The sequence below is a fragment of the Parus major genome, chromosome 1 (assembly GCF_001522545.3).
Source record: "Parus major isolate Abel chromosome 1, Parus_major1.1, whole genome shotgun sequence".
In the NCBI taxonomy this organism is placed as follows: Eukaryota; Metazoa; Chordata; class Aves; order Passeriformes; family Paridae; genus Parus; species Parus major.
The window spans coordinates 39230109-39246738 of record NC_031768.1 but is presented as its reverse complement, the minus strand read 5'-3'; the positions used below and the strand labels follow the sequence as shown (position 1 = coordinate 39246738).

The 16630-nt window shown below is 41.0% G+C and overlaps 1 protein-coding gene across 5 annotated transcripts in view; it reads left to right on the top strand.

Annotated features, from left to right (window-relative positions):
• The window catches only part of FARP1 (FERM, ARH/RhoGEF and pleckstrin domain protein 1), a 201745-nt gene that overhangs the window by 154228 nt on the left and 30887 nt on the right, over positions 1-16630 (top strand). For 4 of the 5 annotated variants that reach the window (XM_019006212.2, XM_015624602.3, XM_015624585.3 and 1 more), the window contains exons 13-14: positions 1309-1546; positions 15838-16028. In XM_019006212.2, coding sequence (XP_018861757.1) covers positions 1309-1546; positions 15838-16028 — 429 coding nt within the window. The remainder of the gene's footprint in view (positions 1-1308; positions 1547-15837; positions 16029-16630) is intronic. The other variant, XM_015624595.3, reaches the window with a different exon arrangement.

Here is a 16630-nt window from a genome sequence, read left to right as displayed (position 1 = left end):
GTTAGGTTAGTATTAACCAGGTATTAACCGGGGAGGAGAGCAATTATTTCCTCAGAAAAATTGCACTTCTGGCCTTCTGAGCCGTTATCTCTGGTAGATACCGCATGTATTTATCTTATGCTGACAGCTGCTATGTGCTAGGAGTTCACAAGTCCAAAAGCCCAATAGTGGTGAGGCTGCAGCAGCTGCAAGCTCCCAGGTCCAGCTGGTATTTAGGCTGAGCATGTATTCACTATAGGCACACACATGAGAGCACACATAAAGTACATGAACACACAGCCACACATGTAAATGCAGAAAACAGCACTCCCACAGGCACAGACAGTACCAGTGGCCTCACCCTCTTCCAACTCTTTGGCTCTGGTTTCTCCAATTGCTGGCATCCCAAACATATGGGCTGATGGCCCTCCAGGGCCAGCCTTCAGAGGAGACAGAGGTCAGGAAGCTTCATTTTCCTGACTCAGTTGTTGTGGGTTCTCCACTTGCCAGTGTTTTCTGTGCTCATCTGTGTCTGTGGAGGTGAACCTTTGATCACATAACCTTGTGTTAGGTAGAGCTTAAAAAGTCATGAGCAAGCTACTAGGTTAATGCATTTAAGAATGCAACCTAAACCTTTGCCTTCCATGCCTCACTTCCTTTTAATATTCACAGGCTCTCTCCTTTCTGCAAATTTAGGAGCTTAAGAGAATTCTGTTGTAGACGGAGCCTATTTCAAATAGCTTGTAGCATTTTAATGTTGCTGAGACAAGCTCAGGTAGATGGAAGCATGGCTGCTGGGCAGATGTGTGCAGAAAAGCCAGCCTATGAACCAGTGGCAGGTGTGCTCCAGGGAGTGAATGCAGGGCGCTCAAAAGCCCACACATGACTTTTTTTCGTGTATCTAGGCTGTGCAGAATTTCTCTTACGTTTTTATCTTTTCCTGCAACTTCTCAGAGTAGTGTGAACAGGTCGATGTTTTTAGAGTGTTAGTGGCTGCCTTAGAGCATGGAAACGCCTCAAATACCCCTTTTTACATTATCACTGCATAGTCTGCCTTCTCTTCCCTTGTTTAGCCTTTGTTTTTTCCTGTTCTTCAAGATCAGAAACCTCTTTTTTTAAATTCTAATTAGTTTTGGGGCTTGGGTTACCTCTTTTTTTTTTTGTTTCCAAGAGACTCCTATATTGCTGCAGATGCAAATTTCTGGCATGTAATTACATGCAGCCTTTTCCTCCTGGCTCCCATCCCTCCCAAACCTCTCCCCTCCCACCCACCCTCCCCTTTTGTCTTTCCCTTGTCTCCCCCTTGCCTTCCCTCTGTTATCTTTCCAGAGTGCTAGAGCCCATGGAGACAGCAATGATGCTGCAGCAGTGCAGAGCTGCCGGCAAGGGAAGGAGGTGAAATCTTCAGCAGAAGACACTGGACAGCACAAGAGCCCTTCCTTGAAGAAGAGCCCAAAGGAAAGCAGAAAGATGGATGGAGCAGTGGTCTCAACAGTGGAGGAAGAAGAGGAGCCTGCTAAGGATAGGATGCAGCAGAACAGACCTCAATCACAGCAGCCAAGCACAGGTCCAGCTTCCAGGGCTGCTCATGGCAGCAGCACCTCCATTCCTTTCATTGACTGCAGTGATGTAGATAGCGAGTATGATCTCCTCAGAGGACAAATAACCCGGTCATATTCCCAAACAAATGACAATTATGAGGGTGATTTGACCAGTGGTGCCTATATTCACTACAGAGATGAAAATCGCAATAGAACTAGATATAGGGATTCCTCAGCTTCTCTAAAGTCTTCCCAGTATCTCTCTGAAGAGTACCTTGATGATAACACAGCTAATCTCTCCTTCTACACTGGGGGAAGCCCCAGGATGCCAAGGCATAGCTCTCTGGTTGATGAAATGTTCAGAGGGCCAGGAAGCCGCAGTCCGCTGGCCACTCCATTGCCTCCCAGTAGCAAGGAGTCAAGCCCCAAGATGAGCCTGAGTAGAACTGGCTCTCAGGGTTATGTCTCAGAAAATGGTCACGACTGCAGGGGCAGGACTGGGGAGGAGGACAGCCATGCCACTAACTGCCATGGGTATTGCAGATATTCTCCAGGTTCTCAGCGGCCTCGTGCGCAGAAAACCCATAATCTCTGCAATAAGTCAGTTACAGATCCATTTATCCTAAGCCAGATATCCTCAACCCCTGGGCAGGAGTATAAATCAGAGAGATACTGCAAAGGAGGTGGGGTGGCTAAGATGTCTTCTCCAGAAGGTAAAATGTTGGCCAATGGCATGCCAGCAGGGGCACAGCCCAAGCAGAGCCCGGTGATGCAGTCGCTGCGTGCCAGCGGCATGATGGATCACATGGCTGCAATCCAGATGATGGAGGGCTCCACCAGCAGCGGGACGGAATCTAGTGATTCCGACTCAGAGGTCATTAACCCCTTCACTCACCCCCTGGTGTTTGGAAACCCCGTTGTGCTGAGCTCCTCTCCCATGCCTAGAAATAAGTACTCCTTTGGAAGCCTGCAGCTTGACGAGGAGGTAGAGGAGGATGTGTCTGTTGGCCTGAGTGATGAAGATGGTGTGCAGGTCTTCAGCTGCTAGGCAGCAGCGTGTATGAGACCAGGGGATATTGTGATAGCTCACTGGAGTGGTTGCATCTCCTGGGGCTCATGATGAGTGGCTGGTAATAATTTCAGTGCATGGGCTGTTTCACACATTATCATTGTACAGACCAGCCAGAGGGAGAAGGATGCTGGAACACAATAATAAGTCTCAATAATGCTTAACAGTTTGCATCTCCTCTGAAAGGCAGGAGGAGAGGAAAATTATTACTGATTTAGGTACGTCTGTAAGACTTTATACACTCACCCCTTCTTTGTGTGAAGTCTTGTTTTAGGTATATGTTGTAGCTGCTTTGATATTTGACTAGTTATTTTGACAAACAATCAAATCAAGTAGGTACATTGTGCTCTTTTGTATGTCTATTACAATCTTCTTCTCTCCCATATAAGGAGAGCAACTTACGAGTGCCTCAACAGAGTTAGGAGAAAAAAAAAATGAACTTGCAGCCAAATGTAGGCAGCTTGATATTCAAGACCACAACTTGTTGAAATCTTGAAATACGCTGGAAATTTTTTTCATAGCTAGAATGTGTCTGGTCTACTCTTCTTCATAACTCATTTTATAATCTGATGAACTGAGGGTACAAATCAGGCATGTATAAAATGATAGTGTTGTTAAGAAAAATGACAGTATTGTCCTTTTCTTCAGTGGGTTCAACAGGCTGATTTGGTGATGGAGATTTTGAATCTCCAAACTCTTTCTTGGGCAAGAAAAAGAACAGGATGCAAGATACAGTTCAAGTGAAAAAAAAACTTTGATCAAAACAGCTCTAATGAAGAGTGGTATGAGTATTACTTGCAAGGCAATCCTTTCTCTATCCTTTATCAGTTTAATATAGAGATATATTGCAAGAAATTTTTTAATCGCTTATACTTTCAATGAAATTATTATAGAGACATCAAAGTTCTGTGGTGGGTGGCTTGGAGATGGTGGCTGTTTTATTTTTTGCTTTGATCACAAAAAACCTTTGTCTGTGCAGGATCCAATTACTCTGTCATAGGCTACTTTTTTAGTAGTGCCACCTCAGAAATTTTTCATCCCCTGACAAGAGAATGATAGGAGCAACCATGTTCCAGGGTGATTGTCTTCTGCTCTATCCATAGAGTGGATATGAGCAGAAGGACAAAGAGACTAATACTGTGTATACTTCCTTTTCACAGGCTAAAAGTATTGAGAATTGAAGTATCCTAATAAAATCTGATGTTAGTTTCTCCAAGTTAAGTAAGAAAATCCAGATAAAAGTTCTTCTGTATGGAAAGTGTCCTACAGTTACTAGAGCTGGGAGACAAGATGTTCTTTTTATAATTGGCCTTATTTTTGACTTTTATATATTTTTCTTGTTGAAGAATGGAAATAAGTCCCAGAATTTTAACTGATGAACAGCAGCATTGACTGAACTGCAGGTCACTCCCAATGATCTGCATCATGCAGTTCATGCATGCAGCAATGATGAATCCGTTCACATAAGTACTGATGAAAAAGTGACAGGACTTTGTAAATTTAGACACTGTAAAATTTTCAAGATTGTTTTTACAAAAATTATAAAATAAGAAGTCTTTTTAATTTTTCTAATGCCTTGGTCTATGCACACTTTAACAGAGTTTAATCTGAGTGAAGGATATTTAAAAATATACCTACAGTAGTTAGGCATGTGTTGTTATATACTTTACTCTTTTGAAAGTAAACTACGTCTTTGTGTAAATATAAGTATTAACTCTCTCATCTCCTTTAGCCTGTTGGTTTTCTTAGATACTAGGTCCCTCATTCTTGAACAGGAATGATTTAAAGCATCTCTTTAGATACTGATATTTTGGGGACAGGGAATACTCTCATTTATTCCTGTAGTTAAAAGCATGAGTCTGCAAACAGTGAGATTGATAATTAGGAAAAAACTTGCTTGTATATGATTCTAAAAGAGGATGGTTTGTGTTCTGGATTTAGAATAGCTGTAAAATAATTGCCTTGAAGTTCACAGTATATAAGATGAAATATAAGTAGTTGAAGCTCTCATCAGCAGATAGTGTGAGCATGGGGAAATGGGTGCATGACTCTCCTTTTGATTTATTTTTTACTGCCTGTGCAGCAAAAGTACCAGTAGGTATAAAGTAAAGTAATAGCAGTTTGGACAGATGAATTAATTGCTTCATTAGCCAGTAAAATTCAAGTAATTCAAGAGTTCAAGTAATGAATTTTCAACAAGAGGATTTGAAGTCATTTCTGCTACTTAAGAAAAGTGAATAGATTTCACATTCTTTAGATTTAAGTGAATATTAAATTTTATAAGTAGTGTTTGCTATTTTGCATCCTTTCAAATACTGTTTCCAGGCCAGATTCGTCTCTCATATGCCTACAAAGATACTGAATTCCTAACTTTTTAAGAATAGACCCACTGGGTCTAGCTGGAGTTAGCCTAGTTGCTAATAAAGTATCTCAACAGCTTTTCTTTTCCCACTTCAATATTATCCTCACAAATACAATATGAGGAGTTCTCTGTCTTCTGGCATTTTTTCAGCTTTGAATGTTAAAGTAGTTGTTGTTTTAACACATGGAATTCTTCCAGTTAAAAGAAGTAAGGTTTACAAATTACATAGGAAATAATTTAATTTAGGATTAATTACTTCTGCAGCATTCTAATGCCAGTGAAGCTCCATTTAATATCAGCAGACAAGGTTGTAATTAAAACAGTCTGTGGGCCAAATTCCTCCACCAGACATGTGGTTCATGTCTGAGCCCTTGCCAAGAATGCTGAAGTGAGGCAGGAGTTTAAAACTGACATTTTCAAACAGGATCAGGCCCCTTAGAATTCATCTGGGAATTTGCTTCTGTGGGACAGTCCAAAGGACCTTGCAGAAAAGAGCAGAAACCTTCAGGACAAGACTGCAGATGAGATGAGATGAAGGAATTACTGTCGTGGCACACAAGGTGCTCACGGTAAGAGGAGCTTGTCAGTTCTAGTTCATTGCTGTGAACATTTATTAATCTGAATATAGTGGACAACAGCAGTGATGTAAAGCATACCTTTGTCTCAGGTATAGTTACAATTGCCTTTGTCTCAAGGCAGTTACAGACAGGGTAGCTAACAGATTCTCCCACCAATTCCAGTGGATTGTGGAATGTGGCTGATGGTACTTTTGATTCACCGTTCTAAAACTTTTATTGTCAATCATAAACTTTCAGTTCCATACTCAACGAGTGCCCAGATATCCTTAGGCAGTTGGTACCAATGAGGCAGCTGAATCCCAGTGAGACTGAGCAGCTATGTGTGGTCCTGAATCATCCATCTCTCTCCTTTCTTTCCAGAGGATGTGGAAGAAGCCTGGGTTGATGCAGCAGCTCTGTCCATATAGTTGGGTAAATATGGAGACAAGTTGCAAAAGCAGTTAGGGGATTGTCCATAATAACTTGCAGATGTAGGTAATCTCTGGATAAAAGGATTTATTCATTCTTTGAATAAGTCCCTGTGATTCATTCTTTGCTATTCCGACTACTTGACCACATTCATCCATCCTCTGCAGTGGCAGTAGAAAGGTCATGTCAGACAATTTTAAGTTTCCTCCTGCTCAGCAGCAGCTCAAACTTGTGGTGTTCTCTTGGGATCTTCCAGATTTTTTATTTTTTTTTCATGGCAGCCTTTCCTAGAATCTAGTTTCCTCAGTGGCCCAGGATATTAAATTTATCAATAAACAGATGAAAGAAAGATGGAGAGTGGCAAGTTGTTGTAGGAGCTGAGAACTACTTAGGATATTCCAGGTATGGAGCTTTGGATAATTGATATCTGAACAGCCTAGACTGCACTGTTTACAGTTTAGGTCCATATCCCCTAGCAAACATACTCCTTGTGCATGACAGAGAGGAGTGTTCTCTGAAGATGATTTACACCAAGTGCTGCAATTTCACCCTTGGCACATAGCCTGCCTAACAGGCACCATCCCACTAACTATTGCAGTGAACACTAAATACAAATTATAGCAAAGGAAAACTGGAACTTTTCCCATAGGTGAAAAATATCAACATGTGACTGAAAGCTTTTAGGTTTGCTATATTCACATTTACTTTATGTGAGCTGTACAGAACTGAGTTATAGGTAGATGAGCAAAAACAAAGAATTGCATGTCAATACTTTGAAAATCCGTATCAGTCTATTCGTGTTCTTCAAGATTAAAGGTCATGCAAAGCTAGAAAGAACTTTCTCCACAGAGCAGCATTGGTAATGTTGAATGTAATCATTAGATTAGATTAGAACCCAGTAAAGAGTGAAAAAACATGGTTTGTGAATTAGCTCACTAAATGGTGCTAGTATTACTAGACCAGACTGCTTTGGGACCTGTATTTTCTCCCCTGAATATTTGTAGGACAGGTTTTTTTTGCAGTGAGGCTTTTATTAGTTGAAGCAGCTCTGTTCATTCTGAAGCAAGAGCATTCATTCCAGAAGTTCCTGTTCTGACCTCTCTGTCTGTACATGCAAGTATTTGGTGTTGACCAGAGAAAGTCAAATAGAAGATGGATGAGACAGATCTAAAAGCTGTTTATAGGCCCTCTTTTTCTTCACTAAGAAGCAGAGATGTTTTAAATTCTGTCTTCTTCAGTCCCATGATAAGCACACAAATACAGTGTTTCTGTAATCACTAGGAGTTTCTTCTGAGGAGATCCAGGAAAACTCCAAGAAAAGAGAAGAATAGAAAACATCTTAAGCACACAAAAAATATCTAGTCCTATTTATTTTCAGTTCCCTTTGGCATAATGTGATTTCCACTCTTTTTTCTGAGAGCTTAAAGTCCCAGTAGTTATAGGGTACCCAGAGAGCAAGAATTATGTTGATCAGTTGAACTGATAATGCAGACCCAACTTTGAATTTTGGTAAAAGCAGTGATCCAGATTTCATCAGTATGATCTACATGCAATTAGCATGAACATGGCTATTTCTGGAACAGTTCTTTAACAGAAAAAAAGGATGCCTGACCTAAAAATTCTGTCAAATTCCATGTTTGTTAAACTAATCTCATTTGTCTTAATGAGCTGGTAGGCTGCTCTCAGAAGTGACTTTAGAATGAGATTTTAATTGCTGCAATTTAACTTCTAATGCTGAAAAACAAGTTACCAATCCAAGTTTTTCCTGACTTCCACACCTGTTTGAGGAAGTTTGGTGTCACAGCCTTGTGCAGAGAACTTTGGATCACTGGAGAATCCCTGTTACTCAGCAGCACGGTTGTCACCAGCTGAAAAGAGCAGTGAATGTGAAGGAAAAAGGTTCTCTGTTCAAGCATATAATAAGGTGAAGTAAGCCAAAATCCCATTTAGTCTTCCAATAATGCTTCTGTCTCTCTCTCTCTCTCTGTGAATAGTGTAGTTTCCTAAGGCAGCTTCTGTATACTTTAGCTCATCTCTTTCCTCTTCATTTAGGGGATCAATCCTCTTCTCCATGAAAAATAAGAGAAACTCTAAATATACGAGGGAAATTGAATCTCCTGGAACAATTTTTAATATGTAGGTCTTTCTTTTGTTAGCTGCTGTCAGACACAAGGGGTAGGAGAAGAGTCCTTTTCTCAGAAATCCAGCTGCTTGTTGGTGTCTCCTGCTTGGTGGTGATGGCTGTGGGTCTTCTGATGGTAAGTGGCAGATGCACAGTGCTGGCATCACGAGGACCCAGGGCTCAGACTGGGGTGTAACTTCTCACAAATGTGAGTAGCAGCACACTCTGGTTTCAGCCAAGCTACGTTAGGAAGAATTTCTGCCCATACTGTCAGGTTCTAGAAAGGGAGGAGATTTAAAACCTAGGAAACTGACATTAGCAAAAATCTTTCCTCTTCTGTTTCAGTAGTTTCTATAGTTACTGAAGTGCGCCTAGACAATGATACATATCTTAGTTACTTATTTGTAAGGGAAATAATTGTTGTGCAACATGTGCATCTTGAGCAAAGGTATCTTCTGTGTTCCTCCCTATGGTTAGGCTGTGTGGTGCCATTGGTATTTTTTAATACAGAATTTCTACTTACAAATCAAAGGCGTCCTATGAACAAAAATCCTAGTGTGGGTGACATGTAGCAGTTTTACAGAGTGTTTTGTCTTTTGTTCTAATTCTGTGTTCTATAAAGAGCATGTAGAATAAGCTTGGTTTATGTTGTTTGTTGTTAAAAGCAGTGAGCACTTTCTTTTAAATGTTACGAGATCTGGAAAGCCTGTGTGCCTGGCTGAGCTGTGTATTCACAGGCATGTTTTTCACAACTATGTGTGTAAATAATGGTGGTGTTATTTCAGTAAAGGGAGTAAAGACCTTAGGATCAAAAATTTGCATTACATAGTTTGCTCAAGAATGGTTAGAGTTTTAAGATGTAATTTTCATTTTGGGGGGGGTAAAGTTTTGACCCCTGAGAACCATAAAAATCTGCAGTTCACACTGATAAAAATCAAGTCTAAAGGCAGTAATGATACAGCTGTCACTGACTGAGCATGGAAGGTTGAAGAAAAATGAATGCTTTCTGATTCGAGAGCTTTCAAGCTTGTTAAAATTAGATTAGATACTTTCTTTAAAATGCTGCAAATCTTGTTTTGAGAAGAGAACAGGCTTTTGTCGTTGGTGGTTTTCAGCAAGATCAGAGGCAGTTCTTTCTGTTTAGTTCAGAGAATGCTAGAGCTCGTGCCTGTTGCTTTTCCATGAGGCACTTAAAAATATTTGATTAGCTGAATCCTTTTATTTCCCTTTTCCTGCTAAAAAAAAAATCACCTGGGCCCACTAACAAAAGTTTGTAGGCTTGACAGTTTTTCACTTACCCAGCCCTTTCTGATTTCTGTGTGTGCACATGCATAGATTTTTTTAAAATAAATCTCAATAGTAAAAATTAATTTTTAAATTTGGCAATGCTGGGGACTTCATTCTCATTTTTGTCATTTGTTTAATACCTTTTAAAGAGAAACATTTTTTTGTTTCATTGTATGCACTGTTTTGTCAGCATGTACCTCTCTGGGAGAAAAAGCCTTTTAAATGTTCTGTCTATCCTCAAAGCATGGTATATCTTCTGTTCCTTGCATTGTTTGGAGCACTGTCTCAATGTCCTTTTACTGCAGAAATGCTTATTTTGTATTGGGAGTACCTAAATTCCTCCTATTACAGTGATCCTGCCTGACGGAGCACTCCTCACCTCAGAATTAATGAAAAGCCTCACCGGGTTGTGACTCTCAGGTCGAGAAACCACACCACGCTGAGGAGGAAGAGGGCAGAGGGAAGGGAGGGGAGAAGGTCTCTTTTTCCAGGGCATTTGGGCTCCATTGAGCACAGTCAGAGTGCCCTTCATTTCCTAATGAAGGCTGCACCCAGCAGTCAAGGCTGCCTGCCGTGGCTCCTAAGCAGGATCACTGCAGTCCTGGGGAGGTGTCTTGTTGGAATGGACAGTAGCTGTGGCATGAGCTTACATGGGGGCTGAAGGTTTCCAATTCTATTGTAGCACTGTGTCATGTTGGTTTAAAGGCAAACAAAGGCAAACTAACCCTAACCCTGGGTACAACAGGAAAACCTTCCATAGGTTGCTCTATTTCTGTCTGGAGAGATCAAGGCTAGACAAAGGACTGATGCCCAGTGACCTTGTATTCTCCCCAGACTGTAATGCTCACTCTTTGTTCTTAAGATGTGAGTAGACCCTGATGTAGGCCAACAGCAGTTACTGTCTGATTTCACACTCACCGCTGTCTAATACTGCAGTACACCAATAAAGCATGGACCTTCACCAGCTGGAGAGGTTGCTGGCTACTAAACCAACACCAAGCTTGATGAGACTCTAAGCATGTCAAGCCATTTAACTGTGTATGCATGGAATTAATTTTTTTATTATTATTTTTAGTTTCACTTGTACCTGAAGGCTTTTACTCATTCTAACTGGTATTTTGCTGTAAAACTGTCACTGGTTTAATTGTTCTGTCCAATTGCTGGCTGATGCTTTGTCCTAAATATGAGGAAATTGGTTCATTGAGAAGGTGCACCATTTTCCCAAATTCTGTTCACTGCCATGGGCATGCATTTCGAAGTTGTGAAGTCAAAGTGAACCCTTTTTCCTGTCAAGTTCCTCTTCAAGCCAGGCAGAGTTAGTGGTTATATGTGACATTGGATTTCTTCACAAGTTTGTTTTTAATTTCTGTTCCTCCTCAAAATCTTTGGTACTGCTTTCAGGGATGTTTGTACATGAATTTATGGCTGTTGTGTAACTACTTTTCAAACTAACAAACTGTATCCACTGCTCCAGCTTGGTTCATGTAATGGGGAAGAGAAGCGCAGCTTGATGAACTGGTTCCCCTCAAGCTTTTGCAGAAGTCAGTGGGATTTTTTTTCTTACATTGAGGGAGAACAAAGCAGAATCTCCATCCCATAAATCTTCAGCAGCAGGACTGTGCCTGGTTCACAGCTGGGGAGAGAAGGGATGGACACTGTTATTAAAATCTTCTCCAATCTAAGGTACTTAAGTGATTGGTGAAGTGCATATCAAAACTCCTGCTGCTTCATCTGGTGCTATCTCTCCCCCATGCCATTTTGTACTATGCATCTTCTCTGACCAAAACTTCTAAATACACGTTAGAGCTATGCAACCACTGTGAAAATGGAAAATTAAGCTAGACTGTGTGGCCACAGCAGTGGCAACTCTCTTGTTAAAGAGTCTTCATAAGTGATATGCTCAGTAATGCCAAGGAGAGAGGGAAAACAACTTGGGTTTCACCTGCCAGACTGGTTTAGGAAACGCTGTTCTGACGTTAAAGTTGAGTAGCTGGGTTATGGATGTCACAAGCCTCCGCTGACTGCAGAGCAGGCCATGGAGCAGAAGTAAGAGAGAATGAGCCCTGCAACATTCCAGGTATTGAGAAAGGTGCTTTTCTGGCTCTTAACATGTTTTTAATTTAAAATAATAATAATAATAATAATAATAGATGAAGAGAACTCTTGAGGAGAATAGAACTCTTAGGAGTTGATCTGATGAGATCTTAAGCGGTTCATGAAGTTTTTCAGCAGAATTTCAGTCACCTTTAATAGTGGTTGATCTTTTCTCTCAGTTTCCATAATCGAGTCACTTTCACTTCTTGGTATTCCACAGAAAAGGAACATTCCCATGGGCATCTTAGCACTGCTGTACTCTTCGTCTGTGTTAACAGACAGTGTGTATGAATGGGAACTGTTCTTTCTGAAGCAGATGCAGAACACTAAATGGCCTGAGTTTGTTCTTCTGCAGTTTCAGGAGAAAAGGAATGGAGAAGAACTATCTTCAGGATACACTGAGTCCCATTGGTCTCCCTCACAAAGAGCAGAGCTCCCCTGTGTTAGGTTAGTTTCTAACCAGGGATTTCAAGTCATCTTATGCTGCCCATGTAGTCAACAAAGAGGCAGCAGGCAGTTCAGGTCACCTATGATGTGAATTGACCTCTGGGAGAAACTTCATCATCTGGAAAGTACTGATTTTAACTGGTTTTCCTTCGATGTGAGCCATGTTTAAAGCAGTATCACTCAGCCCAGCTCTCCACAGACACCACCCTCAGCCCCTGTGGGTTCACAGCTGTATGTGACGGGAGCCAAGAGTAGCACAGGTACATTGGGTGGGGTGGATCACATCTGGCAGCCGAGGGCAGAGCCCAGCCTGTCCCTCTCTGGCAGGGCACCCACAGCTTGCCAGCACTCCGTGCCATCCTACCACCAAACTGCAGCAAGCAACTGATGTGTATTTTGACAAAGGTATGGCTATGAAGTATTTGATTCTAGCTGCTGGCTTCTTTCTGTGTGGCACATGGAATACGTATGTTGGTGGGGAGCGATTTGAGACATGTGTAAAACTAGGAAGATAACCCATACTTTCATGTCCAGTGGCCATGTAAAATGCCATTGTTATTTCACAGACTTTTTATTTTTTTTCCCCCAAGTTAGATTTCAATCAAGTTTTGCTGCTTTTGTCACCTTCCCTACTGCAGTTCTTTTCTGTGGTGTCAGGAGAGCAGACTGGCACAGTGGAACTGAGAGCCACTCCAGGTGTTTTGGCATTGATGGGCCAATCTGGCATGCCATGGTAAAGTGCATTCTTGCTATTTGCCACTGTCATCAACCAGTGTTGGTTTCTCTTCTTAAACACATGCTTAGGAAATAATTGAAGCACATGCGTAGTAATTCTTACCCACTCCTCCAAGGAAGTAATTTAAGTGTATATTTAAATAATCCTCAGATAAACATTCTTCTGTACTTTCTCTTGGTTTGTGTGTATACAGCTGACACCATTAAATTTGAAAGATGGCCCAATTCTGAATCTAAATAAAAATCACTTGAAGTACAAGCAAAGACAGTTCCATGTTACCAGCTGCAAACCATTTAGGCCTCCAGTGTGCAGTACCATTTGCTATCTGGCAAATGACATGCTAATAATTGCCTGTCAATCCATGAATCCTTTAGGGTGAACTCTAAGGGATTTCAGTACCTTGTAAATAGGATTGGTCTTCTCCCTTCTGCTTCTGTTTTTATTCTGCAATATGTAGTTTATGAGTAGAGCCTGTATGAATATACTCTTCTGTGGCAGGAGATCGGATGAAAACACTTTGTTAATTCAGGTTATTTATTCCTCACCTCTGTGCAAAAGAGAAAGTTGGTTTGCAGCACTGCCATGACCCATCAGCATGACACATGACCTGATTGGAGATGGGGGAGGGAAGAACCTCCATTTTAATTTCTCTATGGCTTACTTTCTCACACCAAAACAAACTTGTTTCCCACATTTCCCAGAGCAGCATCCAGTGTGTTGATACCTTATGGCTGTGTTGGTTGTAATTAAGCCCCAGAATGTCACGTGTAATGTAAGAACATTTTGAGGCTCTTTTGAAATGCAGCCACTTTCTTATAGCTAGTTTCAACTTTCATTTGTTCAGTGTATTGGCAGGTGGGGTCTGACTGAGCTCTTGCTTATAGGTGGTGGTGGTGTTTGGGTTTGGTCACTGCTCATGCACTATTCTCATTGCTGCAGAATAACTTGAAGATGTCAGTGATGTATTGACAGGCAAAGTCTTTCATCAGTCGGGTGTATATGCAGTGCTGTGAGCCACCAGGCACGTTTTTTGTGATACTTCCCATAATGCTTTTCCCAGGTTAATGTCTTCCAACTGTAAGATAGGGCGTCTTTCTAATTCATTGTCCTTTTGATATTTTGTAGTTTGAAATACTTGAGTTTGTACTGATAAAAGTTACAGTACATCAGAACTTAGATTTAGGATTATAGATAGGTAGGTAGATATGTCACTATATCTATATCTATCACAGATAGGTGCTATTTTACTTCTAGACTACAATGCTGTGAACTTCTCACAGAGGTGCAAATCATTGATTCGCTGTCTTATGACAGGCATAGTGCCAGAATTTCTTTGTTTCCACATTTGAAGTGATAACACTTTTCTTATGTCTTTTGTAATGTAGTTAAGTACTTCTAACCTTACAACCTTGCTATTAATCTGTTTCACTATTTCTCAATGATGAATTCCATTTCTTTGGAAAATACTGTATACAGTTGTGTGCTAGTGTCAATAAAATTGACATTTGTGTAACAAGCTGTGGCATTTTCTCAAATTTCACTGAACTTTGATTTAGTGTGAAACTGTTGGTAAATCCTTTCTTGCTAGCTGTAATAATACAGACCTTTATTTCAGACAAATACTGCTTTGACTTTGATTTATAGTAGGCTACATAACTGTCGTGATTACGTAAACTGATAACTGTGCTGTTTTCTCCTTCTCTTTTCAAAGGAATGATTTATAAACGTGAACTGGTCTGGAACTGGAAAATATTCATGTTCTAGCAATAAATCTTGAGTTCTTCCAGAAAATAAATAGGTTTTGCTACTGGCCTAATTATATTTATTTAATGTTATATTTACTGGACTATCTCAGCTGTGTTTTTTTAGCAACAGGAACATTTACCTATCATAATTTAGGGAGGACATAATCACATGATAGTAAATTGTATTTGACCCTAATTATACACAGCAATATATGTGTTTTACATTTAATCTTAGACAGCCTGTTAGCTGTGGTAGTCAAGAGCTTGTCACATTTTTTTGGTTGGATTTTAATGTATGATGCCAAAATGGCACAGACTGTAAATGTTCTTCCACATGACAGATTCTTCTTCTAAAACAGGTTTAGGTTTTCAGATGTATGGAGGAGGGGATAACTGGGAGAACACTGGGCATTTTTGGCAAACTTTCTTTCTATGCAGTCATTAATTTGGCTGCCTCCCAGAAGACAAAATGCTAATTTCAGTAATTTAATGTAGTGTATATGAATCCATGGAAGTGTAATTAATTGTCTAATTCTTTAATATTTTTAATCCAAAATGAAATGGGACTTTTTATCTGTGAAAATCTGAAATTGTCATGCTTTGTGCATTAAAAGTATTGCTTTTCTTATGTAAATGTAATGCTAGCGTTTCCATCCCAAACAATCAGAGGAGCATGGAAAGACTTACCAGGTATAATATACATACTCGTGTCGTGTGTAGAAATTGGGGAACTAGTAGCTTTCTCCCTTCATGTTAGATCTGACTGATCTTAGCAGCAACACTGCTGTAGAAAGTTATCCTTTTTCTCTAGACTTCAGCTAGATAAATTTGTACTAACTTGTGTCCTGTAGTTCCCTATGAAGTACTGATTTGAGTGTTTGAAGCTCTGCTTTGCTGGAAAGAATGGCACTCCTGGAACGATTCCTGTATTGTTGTATTTATTCTTTTCTATAGAATGGATTACCATGATGAATTTTTTTAATATTAAGTTGATGTTTAGAATCATAGAATGGCCTGGGTTGGAAGGGACCTTAAAGACCCCCTATCTCCAGCCCCCCTGCCGTGGGCAGGAGCACCTTTCACTAGACCAGGTTTTTCAGAGCTCCATCTAGCCTGGCCTTTAGCTCTGCCAGGGATGGGACAGCCACAGCTTCCCTGAGCAACCTGCTCTAGTGCCTCACCACTCTCACGGTAAAGAACTGCAGCTCAGTCATCTGTGCCTTGACCCCTTCCCTAGAGAGATAGTAATTTCAGCCAATTTTATCACTAAAACACCCTTAACCAGTCCCACGGTGAATGCAAGCGGATGGAGTTCCTCTGGCTTCAAGGCCATTTGGGCTAGTTTGAGGACCCTGGTGGCTGTGTCTTGTAGCATAATTTCACATGCTGGAATTTAAGATTATAACTCCTTGTGGAACTTTCCTGAGAAAATGTGTCCTAATTGATTTCTCTTTTATCATTTTTCTTAGCAGGTTCTTTGACTGGCAGCCCTCACCTTTCAGAGCTTTCCATCAATTCCCAAGGAGGACCATCAGTTGCAAATATGACTTTATCTCCAAACTTGAGCCCTGATGCCAAGCAGTCATCTCCCTTGGTCAGCCCTTTGCTGAATGACCCGTCATGCATCAGGGCTGATGATGAGGAAGAAGTCAAAAGAAAGGTAAGGCAAATGAAGTTGGCCTTGTCTCTCTTCTCTCTGAAGTGTTGTGATAAATCTGGGTCGTTCCTGTTGATTGCAGCCTCAGGAGCTTGTTTGGATGGGGTCTCCTATAAATCCAAGTTGCTTTTAAGGAGTGGAGTTAGTAATTTGTTGTAACAAAGCAGTCAGTTCCATTGTCTTACTGGAGAGAAAATTTCCAGGTGACAGAAAGAAAAGGAACAGTGTTGAGCCTGTTGTGGGAGTATCCAAACCAGGCTCTCCTGTCTGTCTGCTGGGAGCACCACTGGGAGCATCTGGTTGTGGGAGTAGAAAATGCTCTCTTTGAGCCACAGCCTGCAGCGTTCAGCTGGGAGTGTTTGGCTCAGACCCAACATTGCAGCAAAACCGTAAGGGAGCATCGCATCCCAAACTGCTTTCTGAAGAGAAGTGTTTCTCTGAGCCAGGGTGTTCTGGGTGCCTGCTGGCTCATCCCTCCTCTGCTGCTGGGTGAGAGGAGCTTCCTTTTGTCCTCTGTGGTCGGTTTTTTTCTCCTCAGCTTGGAGCATCTCAAGAGGGAGAAAGAAAGTCTGAGGGCTTTGCTGGAAAGTGGGAGTTTGTGTAAG